The sequence below is a fragment of the Pochonia chlamydosporia genome, chromosome 2 (assembly GCF_001653235.2).
Source record: "Pochonia chlamydosporia 170 chromosome 2, whole genome shotgun sequence".
In the NCBI taxonomy this organism is placed as follows: domain Eukaryota; kingdom Fungi; phylum Ascomycota; class Sordariomycetes; order Hypocreales; family Clavicipitaceae; genus Pochonia; species Pochonia chlamydosporia.
The window spans coordinates 5,143,847-5,161,234 of record NC_035791.1 but is presented as its reverse complement, the minus strand read 5'-3'; the positions used below and the strand labels follow the sequence as shown (position 1 = coordinate 5,161,234).

At 51.0% G+C, this 17,388-nt stretch overlaps 6 protein-coding genes across 6 annotated transcripts; 2 read left to right on the top strand and 4 right to left on the bottom strand.

The window, feature by feature from the left end:
* Positions 1-37: 37 nt before the first annotated feature.
* Positions 38-1,518, top strand: VFPPC_15674 (transcription initiation factor IIA small subunit; the record flags this gene model as incomplete). Its single annotated transcript, XM_022428976.1, has 7 exons — positions 38-84; positions 136-283; positions 343-456; positions 677-924; positions 973-1,066; positions 1,113-1,148; positions 1,195-1,518. The coding sequence occupies 7 exons, from the start codon at positions 38-40 to the stop codon at positions 1,516-1,518; spliced, it is 1,011 nt and encodes a 336-aa protein (XP_022284632.1).
* Positions 1,519-1,613: 95 nt separating this feature from the next.
* VFPPC_03598 (voltage-gated chloride channel) lies at positions 1,614-4,329 on the bottom strand (the record flags this gene model as incomplete). The annotated part of the gene is made up of 5 exons (XM_018283085.1): positions 1,614-3,572; positions 3,621-3,688; positions 3,745-4,026; positions 4,077-4,092; positions 4,159-4,329. The coding sequence occupies 5 exons, from the start codon at positions 4,327-4,329 to the stop codon at positions 1,614-1,616; spliced, it is 2,496 nt and encodes an 831-aa protein (XP_018147810.1).
* Positions 4,330-4,959: 630 nt separating this feature from the next.
* Positions 4,960-5,656, top strand: VFPPC_15673 (histone-fold protein; the record flags this gene model as incomplete). The annotated part of the gene is made up of 4 exons (XM_018293426.1): positions 4,960-5,023; positions 5,075-5,160; positions 5,209-5,299; positions 5,346-5,656. The coding sequence occupies 4 exons, from the start codon at positions 4,960-4,962 to the stop codon at positions 5,654-5,656; spliced, it is 552 nt and encodes a 183-aa protein (XP_018147809.1).
* Positions 5,657-5,826: 170 nt separating this feature from the next.
* VFPPC_03597 (leucine-rich repeat domain-containing protein) lies at positions 5,827-6,845 on the bottom strand (the record flags this gene model as incomplete). Its single annotated transcript, XM_018283084.1, has 5 exons — positions 5,827-6,042; positions 6,093-6,227; positions 6,280-6,540; positions 6,622-6,662; positions 6,767-6,845. The coding sequence occupies 5 exons, from the start codon at positions 6,843-6,845 to the stop codon at positions 5,827-5,829; spliced, it is 732 nt and encodes a 243-aa protein (XP_018147808.1).
* Positions 6,846-8,345: 1,500 nt separating this feature from the next.
* Positions 8,346-13,030, bottom strand: VFPPC_03596 (VPS15 protein kinase; the record flags this gene model as incomplete). Its single annotated transcript, XM_018283083.1, has 2 exons — positions 8,346-12,727; positions 12,817-13,030. 2 exons carry the CDS (start codon positions 13,028-13,030, stop codon positions 8,346-8,348), a joined length of 4,596 nt encoding a protein of 1,531 aa, XP_018147807.1.
* Positions 13,031-14,337: 1,307 nt separating this feature from the next.
* On the bottom strand, positions 14,338-15,546 carry VFPPC_13494 (hypothetical protein; the record flags this gene model as incomplete). Its single annotated transcript, XM_018291269.1, has 1 exon — positions 14,338-15,546. The coding sequence occupies one exon, from the start codon at positions 15,544-15,546 to the stop codon at positions 14,338-14,340; it is 1,209 nt and encodes a 402-aa protein (XP_018147806.1).
* Positions 15,547-17,388: the final 1,842 nt, after the last annotated feature.

Sequence of the window (17,388 nt, the reverse complement as noted above, 5' to 3'; positions counted from 1 at the left end):
AGTTCACCAACATCCAAAACCAACAAACGCCGAAACAATGGCGTCTGGAGCACAGTCATTCTACGAGCTGTACCGCCGAAGCAGGTACTGCATCTCGACGCACAGAGAAAAGAGTGGTTAGCTAACGCGCAACAGCATCGGGCTCGCTTTGACGGACACGCTCGACGACTTGATCAGCGAGGAGCGCATCAACCCGCAGCTTGCTATGAAGATTCTCGGCAATTTTGACCAGGCTATTACCGAGGCGCTGCAAAAGAATGTCAAGAGTCGGCTGCAATTCAAGGTTTGTCTGGCACAACGGCTTTTGCGTGAAGTAGAAGGGAATGCTGACGCGAGGCGTAGGGGAGCCTGGACACGTACCGATTCTGCGATGAAGTATGGACCTTTTTGATCAAGAACGTTACCTTCAAGATGGACAGTGGGAGCCAGTCCGTCCAGGCGGACAAGGTCAAGATTGTTAGTTGCAATGCCAAGAAGCCTGGCGAGGGAGCGTAGTGCATGAGTAACGGGGTTATATTAGAATGGACGCAGGGTATACACCTCACGGGATGCATTGGCGGCGTTTGCAAGGTCAGGAGTTTTGGCGCCAGATACACAATTATTGATTTCTTCTTTGAAAGCCGTAGCAAAATACTAAACTTGCTTTCCACATACTCTAAACACTGAATGTATGTAGTCCTCAAATGCTCTGGTATGCTACGCCAATCCCGACTCCACCAGGGGTTCCAACTCACACTCACCCAACTCACCCGCCGCATCAGCACCAGCACCATCAAACATGGTCCATCAACGCCGCGGCAAGAAAACCAAAACCACAACCCCCATGCCTCAATCTCCCCAAGGCACAACCCCCCGCACGCAATGGATGATATACGCCATCGCAAGCGGCGCCTGTGCCGCCTTCAACGGCGTCTTCGCAAAGCTGTATGTCCATCCCGTGCCACCCGTCCACGTCCCATCTAACAAGGCCAGCACAACCACGGACCTCACCTCCTCGCTCGCTCATAAACTAGCCGCCCTGCTATCCATCTCTCACGAGAATATAGTAGAAATAGTCGTCCGCGCCGTACGTTACACCTCCTGTAACGCCTGACGAAAGCTAACAACGCCAGATCTTCTTTGGGCTGAACCTCACGTTCAACGGGATAGTAAGTATGTGTCACGCGTGTAAGGGGCTGTTGACTAACGAGGTAGATGTGGACGCTGTTTACAAAGGCTCTCGCAAGGGGGACGTCGACTACGCAGGTTAGCATTATTAACACGTCTACGAATTTCATGCTCACTGCGTTGTTGGGGCTGTTTATCTTTGCGGAGGCTTTGCCGCCGCTTTGGTGGGCGGGTGCGTCGTTGCTGGTGGTTGGGAATGTGATTGTCGGGAGGAAGGATGAGGACAAAGCACCAGGTGAGGGTGAAGAGGTGGAAAGGGAGGAGAGCACGCAGCAGGAGGAGACTATTCCGCTGATGAAGGAGGATGAAGCGGATGAGGATGTGGCTGATTTGGGAGATATATCGCGATAGATGGGACTTGATATGTACGTGGTCAGGAAAGATTTAGTATACGAGGCTACATGTACAGTGAGCAACGCCCAACGCCAATATCCACTAGAAGGTTTCTATCTTCGACTTTCCAATTCGACTCCTTCGTCGCCAACGTCCTCATCGCCATCTAGAATTGCCCCGCGGCCTCGTGTCCTGTCCTCATCGCCGCTTAATCGTATTCTGCCGCGGGAGACGGTCGAAATGTGACCTGACACCCAGTTACCCGCCTTGCGCAGCACATCCCACAGCTGTTCCTGGCCCTCGTGAATGCGATGGTCGTCTTTCGGGTTTTCCGCCGCCTCCACTTTGAACTGGTACTTGAGGCAGTCCTTTACTGTGACCAGTCCTGTCAGTTTGCCGTGATATTCGATGAGGATGACACGCGGGCCAATCTTTCGAAACAGTTCCATGACCGTCTCGAGAGGCAGTCTGGGATGGGCCGTCACAGGTGTAGCGTCGATGTAGCGACTAAAATCGAGGGACGTGGATGATGACGAGTCCGTGCTGATGGTGACAGTGGGAGTTATAGGCGTGATCGAGTTCATGGCGGAAGGGGGCGCAAATACACATCTCGCGCTGGGGCTGATGACATGTCGTTCGCGTCGGATGCGGTCGATTGCGTACCGGAGCTCCGTTCGGCCAATGTAGCCCACTAGGATCTTGGAGGAGCTGTCTTCCACGATGGGGAAGCCCTGGTACTTGTCCTCGGAAAGAAGCTGCTCTACCTGGCCGAGTGTCATTCCCGTGACAGGCACGGACACCAATGAGGTTCTCATGACTTGCGAGACGGGAACGCCAAAGTTGTGTTCCTCCTTGTTGTCCAGGAACGGAAATCCATTGAACCAAATCATGCGATCGGCAATACCACCTTTGCCAAAGAGGTCGCTAACAGCTTTGGTGACGCCCACCACAATCATGGTTGGCAAGATGTATGTAAGCGCTCCTGTTAGTTCAAACATGATGACCACGACCGAAACTGTAATGTGCATAATTCCACTGAGCGCAGCAGCAGCGCCAAGAAATGCATACGTCCCTGGAGTTATGCATGGTTCGTCAGGCTTGCAGGCCGCGAAGAATATGCTCTTGGGATTCGCTTCGTGGATAGCTTGGACCATAATGCCAACGGTACGTCCAAACGAAGCTCCAATCGCCATGGACGGCACAAAGATACCTGCAGGCACCTTGCAGCCATATGAAATAATGACGAGAAAAATCCGCAGGACAGTGGCAATCGACAGCGAAACAATGTTCCAAAACCGCCTGTTCGGCTCGCATAGCCCATGGTAATCTTCGGCGCCCTCACACTCCAAGAACAGAATTTCCATGCTCTCAGTCATGTCGATTCGCAGAAACGCATTCGGGTAGCAGATAATCGCCGTTCCGGCAGCCAAAAGGGTAGCTTCAAGGATCGCATATTTCGTAAGGTACTTCTTGCGGAACGCTTGCGCCCGCAAATTCCACTTGATAACAAACGCGCCGTAAAGACCGCCAAAAATCCCAATGATGATGTAGAACACAAGCTCGAAAAAGTGCCAGTCCCGATCATATTTAACCTGGAACATGACGAGCTGCCCCGTACGGAAGGGATTCATGGCCGCAAGAACAGCCGTGGCCACCAAAGCGCAAAAATAGCTTCGCCACATGGTTTTCAGCGGGAAGTGGTTTGACATTTCTTCAAGAGAGAAGAGAACTCCGCCGATGGGACTGCCAAAGGCCACTGCTACACCTGCTGCGGCACAGGCGCTCAGGATTTCTCGCGTCTTGGACGCATTGCTTCGGTATTTCGTGAAAAGTCGTGAGATGACGTTGCCCGTACAGACGGCATAGTGAACGCTGGGGCCTTCTTTGCCGACTGACAAGCCAGACGCAATAGCCAGAGGGAGGCAGACAGATTTGATGACCAGCGTCCAGAAACCAAGGAATCCCTTCATGACGAAGCCCGCAATAATGCATTTGATTTCGGAAATGCCAGAACCGGCTGCATAGGGCGCAAACGACTTGACCAGAGCGGCCGACACAAAGGCAAAGCAAGTCTACCACATCTCAGCTGTTGTCCCTCCCCAAGATGGAGAATAACATACCGCAAATATTAGATATAAAAAGTAGTTCAACGGTCCAAAGCCCGTCCACCGATGCCAATTCGGGCATCCTACCACCATCAGCACATTTCCATCCATGCACAGCAGCATCAGACAAAACACTCACCATTATCCTCCCCCCAACAGCAAAACTTCTCGTTCAGATAAAACGCCGTGGTGCAATACCCCAGCTTAATATCAGACAACCACTCGGTTACGATGTTTAAAAACGCGGCATTCAAGCCAATCGCAGCGCCAATTATAGTGACGACGATCCAACCCTGCGCAGCGTCATACGAAGCCCACAGTCGGTACCGCCAGCCATGCTGTCCTCGTTCATATAAGCCCGCTGCCCGTTTTTGTCTCGTTTTGCGGCGTGCCTGTTCGCGGGAGGCATCCTGGACCCAGTCTAAGGGAGTGAGTTTCTGCCGGCATTCGTCATGTTAGGAGGGAGCGTACCTATGGTTGTGAAGTCCTGCACCAACGGTTAGCCATTTAGATGTCCAAGTACAGAATGTTGAGCTGTAATGACGGCGCATACCTCATATCTCTTGATTTCAGCAATTTCCTCTTCAATCTGCGCCTCGGCGGGGGGTTGGATGCTGGCCACGCCTTGCTCTGCTGTCGACACGGCAAAGGAGAGTCGGGAGCCGATGGAGGAGCGTCGCATGGGGCCAGGGTTCCGGCTGAAAGATGACGATTGCGCGCTCATGGTTTCGGGATGCGGATCATTGTGACGGGCTGAGGAATGGATTGCGGTCGTGAAGGGGGATTCGAGGTTAATGGAGCGTCGTTGATGGATAGCTGGGCGAGATGGGAATCGGGTGCCTCAAGCTTCGATATCTTCAAAGTGACATGGACTGGAGTTTCAGAAGCTCAGCCTGCCGCAGGTCGCTGACGGTTCAATATCTGGTCTACTGCCGACGTGGTCGATGTCAGTGTGGCGGGGATCTAGGTAGTGCTCAGCTGTGGCAGTTGTCCAGCCAAGCTTGGTCAAGTCGCATTCAAGCCACAGCCAAGTTACCACTAAACTGCACATGTGGTCAAGCATGTCAAGCTCAGGCGCGTTGAGTGCTCACATAAATTCATCACGTCAACTTCAACACATCAATTGATCTGCAAACCTCAAACGCAGAACGACTAATCTCACAAAATCATTCAACCAGTCTACTCATTCATTCATACGCATCCTCTCGAACTTACCATAGATGACTGCCCCTCATCAACATTGACTATCCAGTTAGTATTTGATCCCACCCAAACCATCCTCATACAAGCTAACTCATCTCAGAACCACACTCAGCATCACCAACTTCATCAGCATCAAGCTTCAAGCAACACAATGCCCTACAACACCAGCGCCATCCCTCCGCGCAAAGAGCCCACAGGCCAAACCCAACTCCCACGTACGTCCCCATCCCTCCCAACAAACCAACCAACCAATCTAACAATCCCAGTATCACGCGTCAAGAAAATCATCAACCAAGACCCCGAAGTAGCAATGTGCTCTAACAACGCCGCCTTTGTCATCACCCTCGCAGCAGTACATCCCCCCTAACCTTCCTTACATCCAACCCGCTAACACGCCCAGGAAATGTTCATCCAACATCTCGCCGAGGAGTCCAACACACAAGCAAAACTGGAGCGCAAACCCCGACGCAACATCCAGTACAAAGACGTCGGTATGTTTGAACCCCTTTATGCTCAGGAAGAATGCTAATTTGGCAGCAAACGCCGTCTCGACACACGACAACTTTGAGTTCCTGGAGGATGTGGTTCCCAAGACGGTGCCGTACAAGAAAGTCAGGGCGGCGGCGCTGGCGACGCAGGCCCGTCTAAAGGGGGATGGGAAGGGTGCTGACGAGAGAGTAGAGGCTGTTACGGCGGCCACGAATGGAAGTTTGATTGTGAATGGCGGGGGAGGGGGCGCGTTTACCGTGCCGTTGAGGATGGACGAGAGGCAGGAGGATCCGAATGATCAGTTGCAGATGGAGATGAGGCAGGCTACGGGGAGGGATGATGTCGGCATGACGGGTTAGGTACGTGCGTGGACTGGGAATCGCGATGTCGTGGCTTGGTTGATGGATGTGGATAATAGCTTTGGGGCACCAAAGGGTAGCACGTCTGGATGAAGAATATTATTTTCACGATTCATTTTATTCCCATATATCCCAATAATTCCACTACCGAAGAATTTGTCTCCATAATGTTACTCCTCCATGGCATCGGCGTGAATCCCAGCCGGCAATCGCCCCTCGTTCAACTCCTTTTCCAGCGCAATAATCTCCTGCAGACTTGTAGCCTTTCTAATCCTCTCCTGTAACCGCTTCTTCTCGTCGTCTGTAAGCTTTATCCTAGACAATTTGGAAGTCTGTGCGGCACCGTTGGAAGAAACATCAAACGCCTTGGACTTTTTGCCCATAATCTGCAAACTATTAGCTATTTCTCCCACAGGTAAAAGAAAATCATTCTCACCTCGGACGCAAGGGCCGTGGGCTCCTCTTCTGTTCCAAACAGCTCGCGGCCACGTTCTCTCTCCGCCTCCTTAACCTTGGTGTAATCCAGAAACCGGACCGTGGGACATCTCCAAAGAACCCAGTACCGATAGTGCTGAGCAAGTCAGTCAGCATTCTCCAGTCGACTGCCAGTATTCTTGACATACCTCCTTCTTCGTCACTGGATTATCCACCAAGACCAAATGCGTCAGCCTCCCAAACCCTTTCAGTGTATCCAAATCCGCCAACTCGGCCAGATTATTCGACGCCAGCACCAAATTCGTCAGGTTCGGCACAGAACTAGGTAAGCTGGCCTGAATGCTCGCGACTCGATTCCTAGCCAACAGAAGGGTCGTGATGCGCGGTGAGAGCGGAAAGTTGCCTAGGACTTGGATATCATTGTCTGTAAAGTCGATGGAATCATGTGGCTACTCTCATTAGCAATTCCCCCCGCATCTTCACGCTCCACAAAGCATCTCTCCAACGAGAAACGGGCAAAAAGTACTTACACCCGCCACACCAAGATTCTCAATCGCAGGGATTCTGTGTCCTGTGGTCGTCCATATTCGCATCAACTAGCTCTTCATGATCAAGGATTTTTCCTCTTTTACAAGCAAGAAAAAAGATGTAGCATCTGCTCTTTTCAAAACGCACCTCGGAGATCTAATTCGCGCTCTTTGAGCGGGTTGAGATAGGATAGGGAATCGTGGATGAGCTCGCTGGTGAGCCGCATCGCGAAGGATTGTGTGTTTTACCTCGATGTCGGTGGTTCGTGGGCCGTTTGAAGTGGTCTTGTGGGGGAAAGGTGACGTGGTACGCGCAGACGGCGTTCGTGGAGGGCGATTTCACGGGTGAGGTTGTCGAGGGATGGGATCGCAGTTCAAGATTGACGAGGCTGAGGTTGGCACGAGGCGGAGGGGAAATTTTGGTTTGGCTCGACTTTGTGCCCCACATGATTCCTTTCCGTTTTGGGAGCTCTTCGACTGCCCACTCGACACAGATTTGATGACTTTACGATTTGCGATTGTGAAGAGTTAACATACAAGTAACAACTTTGCATTAGCAATAATAGGTTCACGTTATATTGTTAGTAATAAAATATTACCAGATTATTTCAAGATAACTAGCCCAATCTGCTGCTACTACTACCCCGACTAAGACTGCCCCCATCATGTGAATTAGTTTAGTCAGGCCGACGAATTCTTCCCATTCCTCTCTTCCTTCATCAGCTTCCTCCAAGCATTTCATGCTTCCCTCCAATGACCTCGGAACCCTGCCGGGGGCCGCCTGCGGCGAGCTTCGACCTGCGGCCACATGCAAGTTTTCTGTTCAACAAGCTCCTAACCTCTTTGCCTCAGGAGGTGCCATCACCTTAGATCAACGACATCACAAGTTGCAATTGCGAAAATTCGCAAATTTACAACTTTACAATAGCGATTGTGATTTCCAATATAACTCATCAGTAATAGAATTATACAATATTGTCAAAGGTTGACTGTCTAGTCTACCATCTACCTGTATCCTACTACATTTCTGACTGGGAATGCCATCTCATCAGGTTGACAACTTTACGAGTTGCAATTACGAAAATGCATGTAATTTTCAAGTTTACAGTAGCGATTATAACTTCCAATACAGCTCATAAGGAACAATTATTTACTATCATCTCATGATTGACTGTCTTGTCTATCTCTGCCTCTCCCTCTACCCCGATCAAATCCACCACTGTGAGATGCCATCTTATCAAGTTAACAACCTTACAGTTTGCAATTACAAGTCGCACAGGTTTCAACTTACAATAGCAATTATGATTTCCAATACATCTCATCAGTAACAACTACACTATTGTGTCAAAGTTGACTGTCTTGTCTACCTTACTTCTACCTGTACCCTACTAATTAACGACCGTTATGTATGAGATGCCATCCTATAGGTTGACGACCTTACAAGTTACAATTACAGGTCACACAGGCTTAAACTCTAAAATAACAATTAATATTTCACGATATAACCCCTAGTAATACAATATATACTATCATTCAAGTATAACCGTCTAATCTACCTCTACCCTCTAAATTAACGACTAGAAATGTCATCTCAGGTAACAGCTAACAACTCTACCTTCGCAAAGAGTCACATAAATTTCGACTTTAAAACAACAATCAAAATCTCACGATACACCCCAGTAATATAATGATTTCTATCATCTCAAGCATAACCATCTACTCTGCCTCTACTGAAACACAAACACAACCCCCGACCTATCCACACTCACACTCATCGTATACGGATACTCCAACAACACCACATCCAAAACCGCATCCAGATGCGACTGCAACAACTGCTGCTGCTGCAAAGAGATGACAGTCGACCTCGGCGGCCGTCCACTACCCTTCCTCTTATCCCCCGTCGCATTCCCCTGTCTATGCGCCTTCTCTATATTCAATGCGACGCCCGTGGTAGGATGCGTCACCGTAAACGTCGGCTGTGGCTCATCAGACGGTAGGCCACTGTAGATGCAGGAGTTCTCGATGCGCGAGATATCCCAGAACCGAAGCTTCTTGTCCGATCCGCCTGTGACGATAAAGGCGTGTCTCACATCACGAGAGTCTTCAGCGGCTCCTGTGGCGGCAATCATGGCTCGTACGCCGCGATCGGCATTGGTTACTTCGCTGTTTTCGAGGTTTGTTGCGAACCGGCCTAGCATTCCCTCTGGTTTGTCTTCGTCGACGTCCCAGGCGCTGTAGCCCTTGGGCCCGTCTTTGTTGCCGCTGGTTCGGTAAATCTCCCTGCAGACTGTCTTTTCTAAATCCCATACCGTCACTTCACCCTGGCCGGTGCCTCCGGATATGCAGACCCATTTGCCGCGGCCTTTGGTGGGATGGATGCAGATTCGATAGATTGATCCTTTGCCCGGTACACCCCAGCCGCGTAGTCGCATCTTGAAACGCAGGTCCCAGAGGTCGACTACACCATGCGACGTGCCCACGCAGAGCCAGTTGCGTTTGCGATCCACGCAGAAGCAGGTTGGTGTCCCGTGGTGGACAGGATTCTCCAGAGCATACAAAATCGTCATGGTTCTCAGATCAATTCCGACAATGCTGGATCGATTTGTCGCCAGGACCAATACCGAGCTGGATTCCTGCCTGAAGTGCTCGCACCAGACGGCAAACTCCCCTTCAGGTAATTGGTATTCTCGCACAACTCGCAGCTTGCCATATCTAATGATGCCACTTGCGGATACTGTGTCGACCTTGACCACGTGCACGCTTCCGTCGCTGGCACAGCTAACGAAGCAATGTGAATTTTCCACAAAACACATTGCTAGTACATGGGCGCCATCTGCGTGCTTGTGGGTTTGCCTAGACCGGTGTGTGATGTTCCTCTCTAGTCTTGCCGTGTCCCATACCCGAACGCAGCCGTCGTTGCCTCCTGTGATAAAGAAGACATGGTCGGGAGATGCAACGATTCTGTTGATGGGGCCCTTGTGCTCGCCAAACGTGGCAATCAAATGGCCCTCTGGTCTCCAGTGGTTGTCTCCGGGTTGGACGCTGACGGCCCTCGCTTTGGTTCTAGCAATAGGCTGGACCATAGGTCCAAACTCCAATACATCTCGAGGGAAGTTATCAATGTACATTTGATCCAGCATTCGTTGAATGTTGGGATCAGTGCCTTCATACGTGTGCCTAACTTGTCGTGGAGCTGGTTTGACACCTTCACCTTCACGATCTCTTGTTGGCGTTGGGGACGTTGGTGAGCCAACGCCTTGGGCAAATGGGCCCTCGACCTGTCCAAAAGCGTTGGCGTCACTTGTACCAGTCTCCGCGGAAGACTTGTTCCCATCTCTCCTGTCGAGGAGGCTCAAGGCGCTCGACTGATGACGCATTGCCCTTCTTGACGAATATGGCCCATCCTTAATGGATACATCGTCATCTCCAGCCCCCGGCGCCCTGCTGTCGGACGATTCCCGGCGAGAGTGCCTTGAACTAGCTCGTGTGCTTCCCTCCGGTGATAAGAGTCGGTTTGTCGACGACCGGCGAGGGCCAACGCCCTGCACACGGTTGAGATGGGTGTTCAACGCCGCCGCGTTTCTCCTCTTGCTGATGGTGTCATCAATCGTCATGGACGCATCTAGCAGGGCGTCTGCAATGGTATACGGCCCGGCAGGCGTGTCAAGATCTGGGGTGATGCTCGGGTCACGAAGTGGTGCATCATTGAAGAATACGGTTTGCGGTGTAACTCCCAATTCCTTCAACGACACAAGACCAGTGTGCACACTTGGTTCTCCTGTGGAATCGCGAGTCTTGGTCTTGCTCAGCCGCCATATGAATTCCCGGAGGGCCAACAGCTTAGGTTCGTCATCAGGCTTAAGCCCAAGATTCCTCAGCTTGGACAGCCATTGCTCGTCTTCTTCGTTGCGCACAATCTTGCTCATAGAATTCGTGTTCAAGTCCTTTGAAGATCTTGTACTTGATGACCCAAATGCCAGGGATCGCATCTTTTGCAGCGGTTTCCAGAAAGCACCTCGTTCGGATTGCATGGCCCAAGTAATCGCCTGCTCAAACACAGCTCTGGTAAGAGGTTTCTTGAGGGAGTCCAAGATGCTCAATTCATCAAGTTCAACCATGGTATCGATTTTGAGGTACGGGATAACAAGGGGCAGTAGGATGCATCGTACGTCGGCCATATTGAGGAACTTGGCAGACTGAGACAGAAACTCAGCAGCAGCTTCCCTAATCCAAATATTGGGGTGCATCGTGAATCGCCCGATGAGGTCCACGAGTTCCCAGATCTTGGGCCGTGACAATAAACCAAGACCGGCGAGCTGCGCAAGGGAGTGTAACGCCGCTTGCACGACAAACTCCTCGGTGTCAGCTAACGCTTGCACCATCAGCGGTAGCATGAATTCTTCCAGGCTTGTGCTACCAATAAAGGCAGCTATTCCAACAATGGTATCAAAAAAGGCGCATTTAAGTGTCCAGTCGCGGTCATTTAGATATGTGTTGAGATGAGTGAGCAATATATCATTAGAATGTTCTTGGAAAAACATGCATAATTCTGGAACGGACGCCAAAAATGCCCTTCGTACATGGACATTGGGATCTTCAACAAGTTGTTTAGTGTGACTCTCCAGAATTTCGAAAAGCTCGCGTCCGGCATTATCAAACACGCTTTCAAAGTTGGCCTCTGCCTCCGCGCCAGGTTCAATTTCAGGGTCAGTCATGGGCAAGGATCCGTCTGCCCTTAAACTGGATGCAATTTCAAGGAAGCGTTGGGCTGTAGAGGCAAGACTTCCTATGCAGGATGCGTAAGTAGCTCTAACCAGCGAGCTAGCGACTCGTGATCGTAATCCCAGCGCAATCTCTAGACGTGGGAGCACATACTCAACCAGTACGTGAGAATTAATGGGTGTGGGCATTCGCACAAGTTGTAGGAGTTGAGTGATTGTTCGAATGGCGGCGACAATGACGATATCCGTTTCCTCCTTCTTAAGCAGAGTCATGAGATAGGGCAAAACTCGATCTAGCTTTGCTTCGTCCGTCAGCCGCTCGGCAAATGCCAAAAGAACATCACAGGCTCGGACTCTCGAAGATGCTCGCGCCGTGGTTCTCATCGATGAAACAATGAGTGTTAAGAAAATCAACGTCCCGTCATCTTCTGGCGGCTCCAGATCTGCTGATACTGTGTGCTCATGATTCGGGATGCTTAACCGGACTGGGAAGTGCCCCAGACCAAGTCGAGACGGGTATGTGGTAGCTTTTGATACTCGCTTTTCTGATTGGTATCCCAAGAAGTACGAAATCTTGTCAAAGTCATAAAAGACACGATCTATCCTGTCGTCGGACTCACCCATGTTCTTCTGGCTCCCAGACATGGGATTATTCCCTGATGATGGGTCGGTAATGAGCTCCATATATTGGTGTAGGAAATTGTAAAAGTAGGTAGGGAACACCTTGCCCTTCCAAAATTCCAGATACTGCTCAGCAGAGTAACGCTTCTCTGGGTCAATCTGGATCATGTGGGCAATCATATCTCGTACATCCTTGTCTGAGATGACACTCAGATGGGTAATTACGGGGTCATACTCCCCACGTCGATACTTATACAGCTGGGCAAGGCTGAAGATTTCCGATTCAAGAAACATTTGGGCGATTACGCAACCCGCACTGAAGATGTCCATGGCCCATGTCATCTTGGACTTTGGAAGGGGCGCATCACCAGTGGCGTAGAAACGCTCCGGTGCGATATAACATGTTCGTCTGCCAGATGTGTCGAAAAAGTAAGAAAAGTCGCCAGGGTTGTCATCGGGCAAATGCACGGGTTTGTAGGCGGATGAGAAGTCTGTCAGATACAGCCAGTTCCAAGACGTAACCAGCACATTCTGCGCCTTGATATCGCCGTGATAAATATCCCGCGCGTGGCAGTCTCGCAGCGCACAGAGCAACTGAAATGCCAGCCACTTCTTTTCTATGTCTTCCAAAAACGGACGTGTACTTAGGCGATCGTAAAGCGAGCTATACTGGAACTGGCGCACCAGGTATCCGTTCGTTTCGGTTTCGATGATGCGCTGGAAACCAAGGGCATTAGGTACATCGGCCAGAGCTTTCCGCTCCTCTGATGATAATGTGTTAGCGTTGACGTTGGTATGCGTGCGTGCCACACGAGCTGTACAAAAAGGCACAAAAAGGCCCAGGTTCACGCACTGATTATCTTCTTCTTATACTGGTCGAGATTCACTTCGGCGTATGGCTTAACCAGAACTTTAACCAGGACGACTCCATGCTCATGGCGTCCACGAATAGTCTTCATGAACCTCGCATTGCCGATGCTGCGCTCGTATTGTACATCTCGCAACTGTGCGGCGTCGATACCAGCAGAGCCAGCAGACGGCGTTGCTAACGAGAAGCCTTGGCCCATGGTGGCAGCCTATCTTGGTCGTGGTCGTCAGTCTTTCGCCGTTGACACAATGAATGATCCGCAGGCCAGGCTATCGTCGCAGCACGGGGAGACTCGTCGTCATTTTGCGGAGCGTGCGTGCGCGGTGTCCGCTGGGAATGGTTGGATGTATGGAGCTATTCGTGGATGAGCTGGTGGAATGAGTGTTCCTTGGATACCCAGGTAGATGAAAGCGCAATGTTGATGACGTCGGAAAAGGAAGCGCTGGTCGGGGAGCGGCGGTGTAGCAGATTTAATGCCAGGTCCAGAGGTGAACATGCAGCTTTGCTTGGTAGACCTGCAAGGTACAGAGGATGACGATGTTTAAGTCATTTCATTTGAGGCTGGTCTGGTCAATGTCATGTGTGGATGACTGACTGTGGGGAGCTAGGCGCAGACGCGCCCACATCAGCTCCCGCCGCCTCATGCGGACATCAATTGATCATGTGGGGCGCAACATTGAATGGTACTTAATAATAAGTATCAAGCCAACTTGGAAGCAAGACACAGACGGACTACCTTTTGCCCAGTCCAAGATAAACAGGTTCAAGCTATTATATAAGTAGCCGGGTCCATTCTAACTTTGCTAAATGCTATAGCTAGGCACATATTTGGGCTAGATCCCTTACCGCTTACGACCCTTTCGACTCTTAAGTTGATTGTAGAGACTCATCTAATACACTTGGGTTCTCTCGTTTCGTATCAAAAGTTAGGTCAACTAATACATGACGACAATATGCTAGTTATACAGTGGTCCATAGCGATTTTTGAGTCGTCCATCCGAAGCCACGTGCCCAACCACTCAGCTCACACCAGACTGATGCACACTAAATTTCGTGTTCCCAGACCAGCTTACAACATCACGTCAGACCGACCCATGATAGATGCAAATCTCAACAAGGTTCCACGTTTCATTCGGTTGGGTATCCACTAGACATGCTATATATGCAAATCCAAACCAAGTTGCCGCAAAATAATTTCAGTCCATTACCCAAGCTTCCGTATGTGCAAGTCAAGTCAATTTCCTACATCCAGAACCGAATCATGTACCATGAAGACCAGGTATAATACTCCAAAATATGCAAAGTGTCGTAAATAATCGTTGATGATGCCATATAAGGCTACTTTCCGTGCCTTGTTTTGTCTCCTTTCCTTGCAGTTGAAACGTTCGGGTTGTTTCCGTCGGCCATGACAGAGACCTTCGCCAAACAATGCATATCGCTTTCCATTGCCAAGAGTCGAGTCGGCAATCAATGCTGCACCGTCCCCATTTCTCACTGGCCGTTGTTTCAAACAGGTCGACTACGCATCAATCTCGTAGATCGATACTGCAGCACTGGCAGCGTGTCCATGTCCTCTTCTTCCAAGTTGGTATCTACCTCAAGTGCGACTGCTGAGAGGGATGTGGCATCCTTTGCGGGAGAAATCTCCAACGTCAAGCGTCTGTCCTCCAACTTTATATCGTCCTTGTATTCGGCCGCCATGTCTCGTCTCACACTTATGGGGCGATGCATACGTGCCTTGCCCATGTCTCCTGTCTCTTTGGCAAGCTCGGGATCCTCCCGTTCCACTCGATCCATCTCTTGTCTTGCCGATGCCAACACCTCGATCAGCCGCGATTGGATTTTTGCAATCTCGTCATAGCAGTCAGCGTCCCTGAGAAACTGATGTGCCCCATGCTCACATGTGCTTTGCACAACTTCTAAACTCTTGTCTAGGGAGTCGTATACATCAGAGGGCTGTTCAGAGCCTGTCGCACGACCTGGCTCTGCAGATGTTTGGTCAGCTGACATGGGACCATTTCGGCGGGTGCTCATATATCGTAATGATGGGATAGCGTCCATGGCGAACCTCTCGTCGCTCGTGCGTTTTGCGTCATTCGCAATTTCCAATTCCGCCATGCGCTTGATCTGCGCTACCTTGGCTGCCATTTTTGCCTTGCGCATCAAGTTCCTGCTTGACGAGATAAATCGAACCAATTCATCGAAAAACCCTTGGACGTAGCTATCGTAGTACACAATAATCATGCTGCGAGTTCGATAGGTGGGTGGAGCGCCCTCTGCGGATACGACTGAGGACGACTTGCGTTTCTTCTTCGCTTGTGCCAACGCTCTAGTGTGAGCGGCAACAGCTTCGCGAGCCTGCCTATGCAGAGCTGCTCTGTTTTCGCTACCAGGGCTTGGTGGCGAAGCCGGCGTCGCCTTGGCTTCCCCAGATGGCGTCGATGGTGTTCGGGGAGGCTGTCCCTTCCGCGGACTTCGACTTGAGACCAGGGCTACTTCCGACTCGGGATGCATGGGCCCGTCATCCTTGGGTTTCAGCGATTCTGCTGAGCCTTTGTTGCGGAGGGATCGGGGCGAGGTGATTGATGTGGCATCAGTTCTGGAAATAGCACCGAGCTCTGCTTGACGTCGTTCAATCTGGCCATTTAAGTCATCCAGGCGCCTTTGCCAGTCGGGTATATTGTTGGCCAGGTTTCTGAGTGCGTCCATGGCCATTTTGTAGGCGTCCGTTTCCCGCGTGGGGACCGTTGTAAATGGAATGGTTGTGAGGCAGCGTTAGGCGTGAAGGGCCTAACGCGCCTGTCTGATAATGGAAAATCTCAAGTGAAGGGGTTGGGTGGTTGGGTGAAGCTATTCGGTGCAGGAGCTGCGCAATGCCCTGGCCCCAGCCCCAATGGGAGAGACCGCTTTGCGGATGATATGGAGGACCGTATCGTTCGTTCGTTCGTTTTGCGTGCGACGGACAAGAGACGGAAGGACGGACTTGTCCTTGTGTGGCTCGGGGTGCTGAGCGGGATGCTTGCTTGGAGCCAGTTGCGAAGATTCGGCGTCTTGAAATGTAGAAGAGAAAATATCAGTCGTTTCGCCTTTGAGCTTTCTCAGGGAGCACCATAACCAAGAGTCATTGGGCAAATCGAAGCACAGCAGAGTAGGAAAGCCGACCTCTGTCTGTTGGATGGCGATGGCGAGGGGGAGAGAGAATGCAAATGGCACGGTTGTCTTAGGTGTTGGGTATGGGTTTTGGTTTCTTTTTGGGGGATCTGGCTCACACTTGGGCCATTGGCTCGCTCAAACTGACTGGGCGGCCCGTGATGGGTCAGACGCAGGTTGGAGCTCGAAAGAGGAGCCCGGATGACGGGTGAAACAGTCCCATTTGGCAGCAGAGGGGGTTCTAGGCCGGCAACGACCAAGCTTGACGTCGTTGGTGGCTCCTTGTTAGTGTCCCCCAGACTCACCACCCTGTCCGTGGTTGGTCTTTTGAACGCCGTGCTTCCCGCCACAGCGTGACGATTGGGTAATTGCCAAAGCTTCCTGTTGGCGTGTCTGAAGCAACGAGAACTTTACAGCACTTTGACATCGGCAAGAAACTGATTGGTGCGCGGCCTCCAGTTTTCCATTCGCCGGCATGAGACAGTCAATGGACGGAACAGAACTTGAAAGCTTTGGCCAAATTTGGAGAAGCTTGTGTCTGCCGCCATGATGAGCCTTTCCGAGAGACAAATGTGAAAGGTCGACGCCATTCACCGCAGATTGCATCTGAGTACCTAGGTATGTGTCACAACTTATTACGGGGCATGTGTGATGGTCGCTAGGTCTGTTGGCTGTGTGGGTTTTGATCTGAAATAACATTCAGCTGTTTCTTCCTGTGGGAGACGTGGACCTACATACAACAAAGCAATATGATGGCTGACCACGCACTATTCGTACCGGAACACAACCCTGACAGCATTGCTGAAACAGGCATTGATTGGGCCAAAGTCGTCGGGATCCCGCGGCGGGATGGCTGCGAAGTCTTCCATATCGGCCAACTTTTGCCCATAGTACTCCGTAGCAAGGGCATTTCATACGTGATGGTACTGGTGATGAGCCGGGTAGATGCAGGTGGAGCCAGCAGACACTTATGCAGCTGGTGCATCGCGCAGTGCATTACGGAGTAAGGCTCACCCATAATACAGAGCAGAAACGCTTTTGTGGTGTAGGAGGCTTGCAAGGGTTTTCCACGATCAACTGGATCAACTGAATTGCATGGTAGTCTGCGCGGACACAAGGCGAGAAAACGGCTTCTCATGCGCGTTGTCAAGTTGCAAATGTGGGATTCTCGTTGAAGAGACCAAGTTGGGAAACCACAATCCGTACCTTCCCAGCTGAAGGTGGGTGTTCCGAGTTCTGCGCTGGCAAGGGCAGCTCCTTCTCTCCCAACGAGTCGCAGATGCAGGACTGGAGGTCAAGTCGCAAGTCGCATGTCCTTCAGGAAGGTCACAAAAAGTCTGGTCTGACCTGGTCAATACGCAAAGTGCTCCTTCCGTTACCATCCAACAGCACTTCATGCAAGTAGAC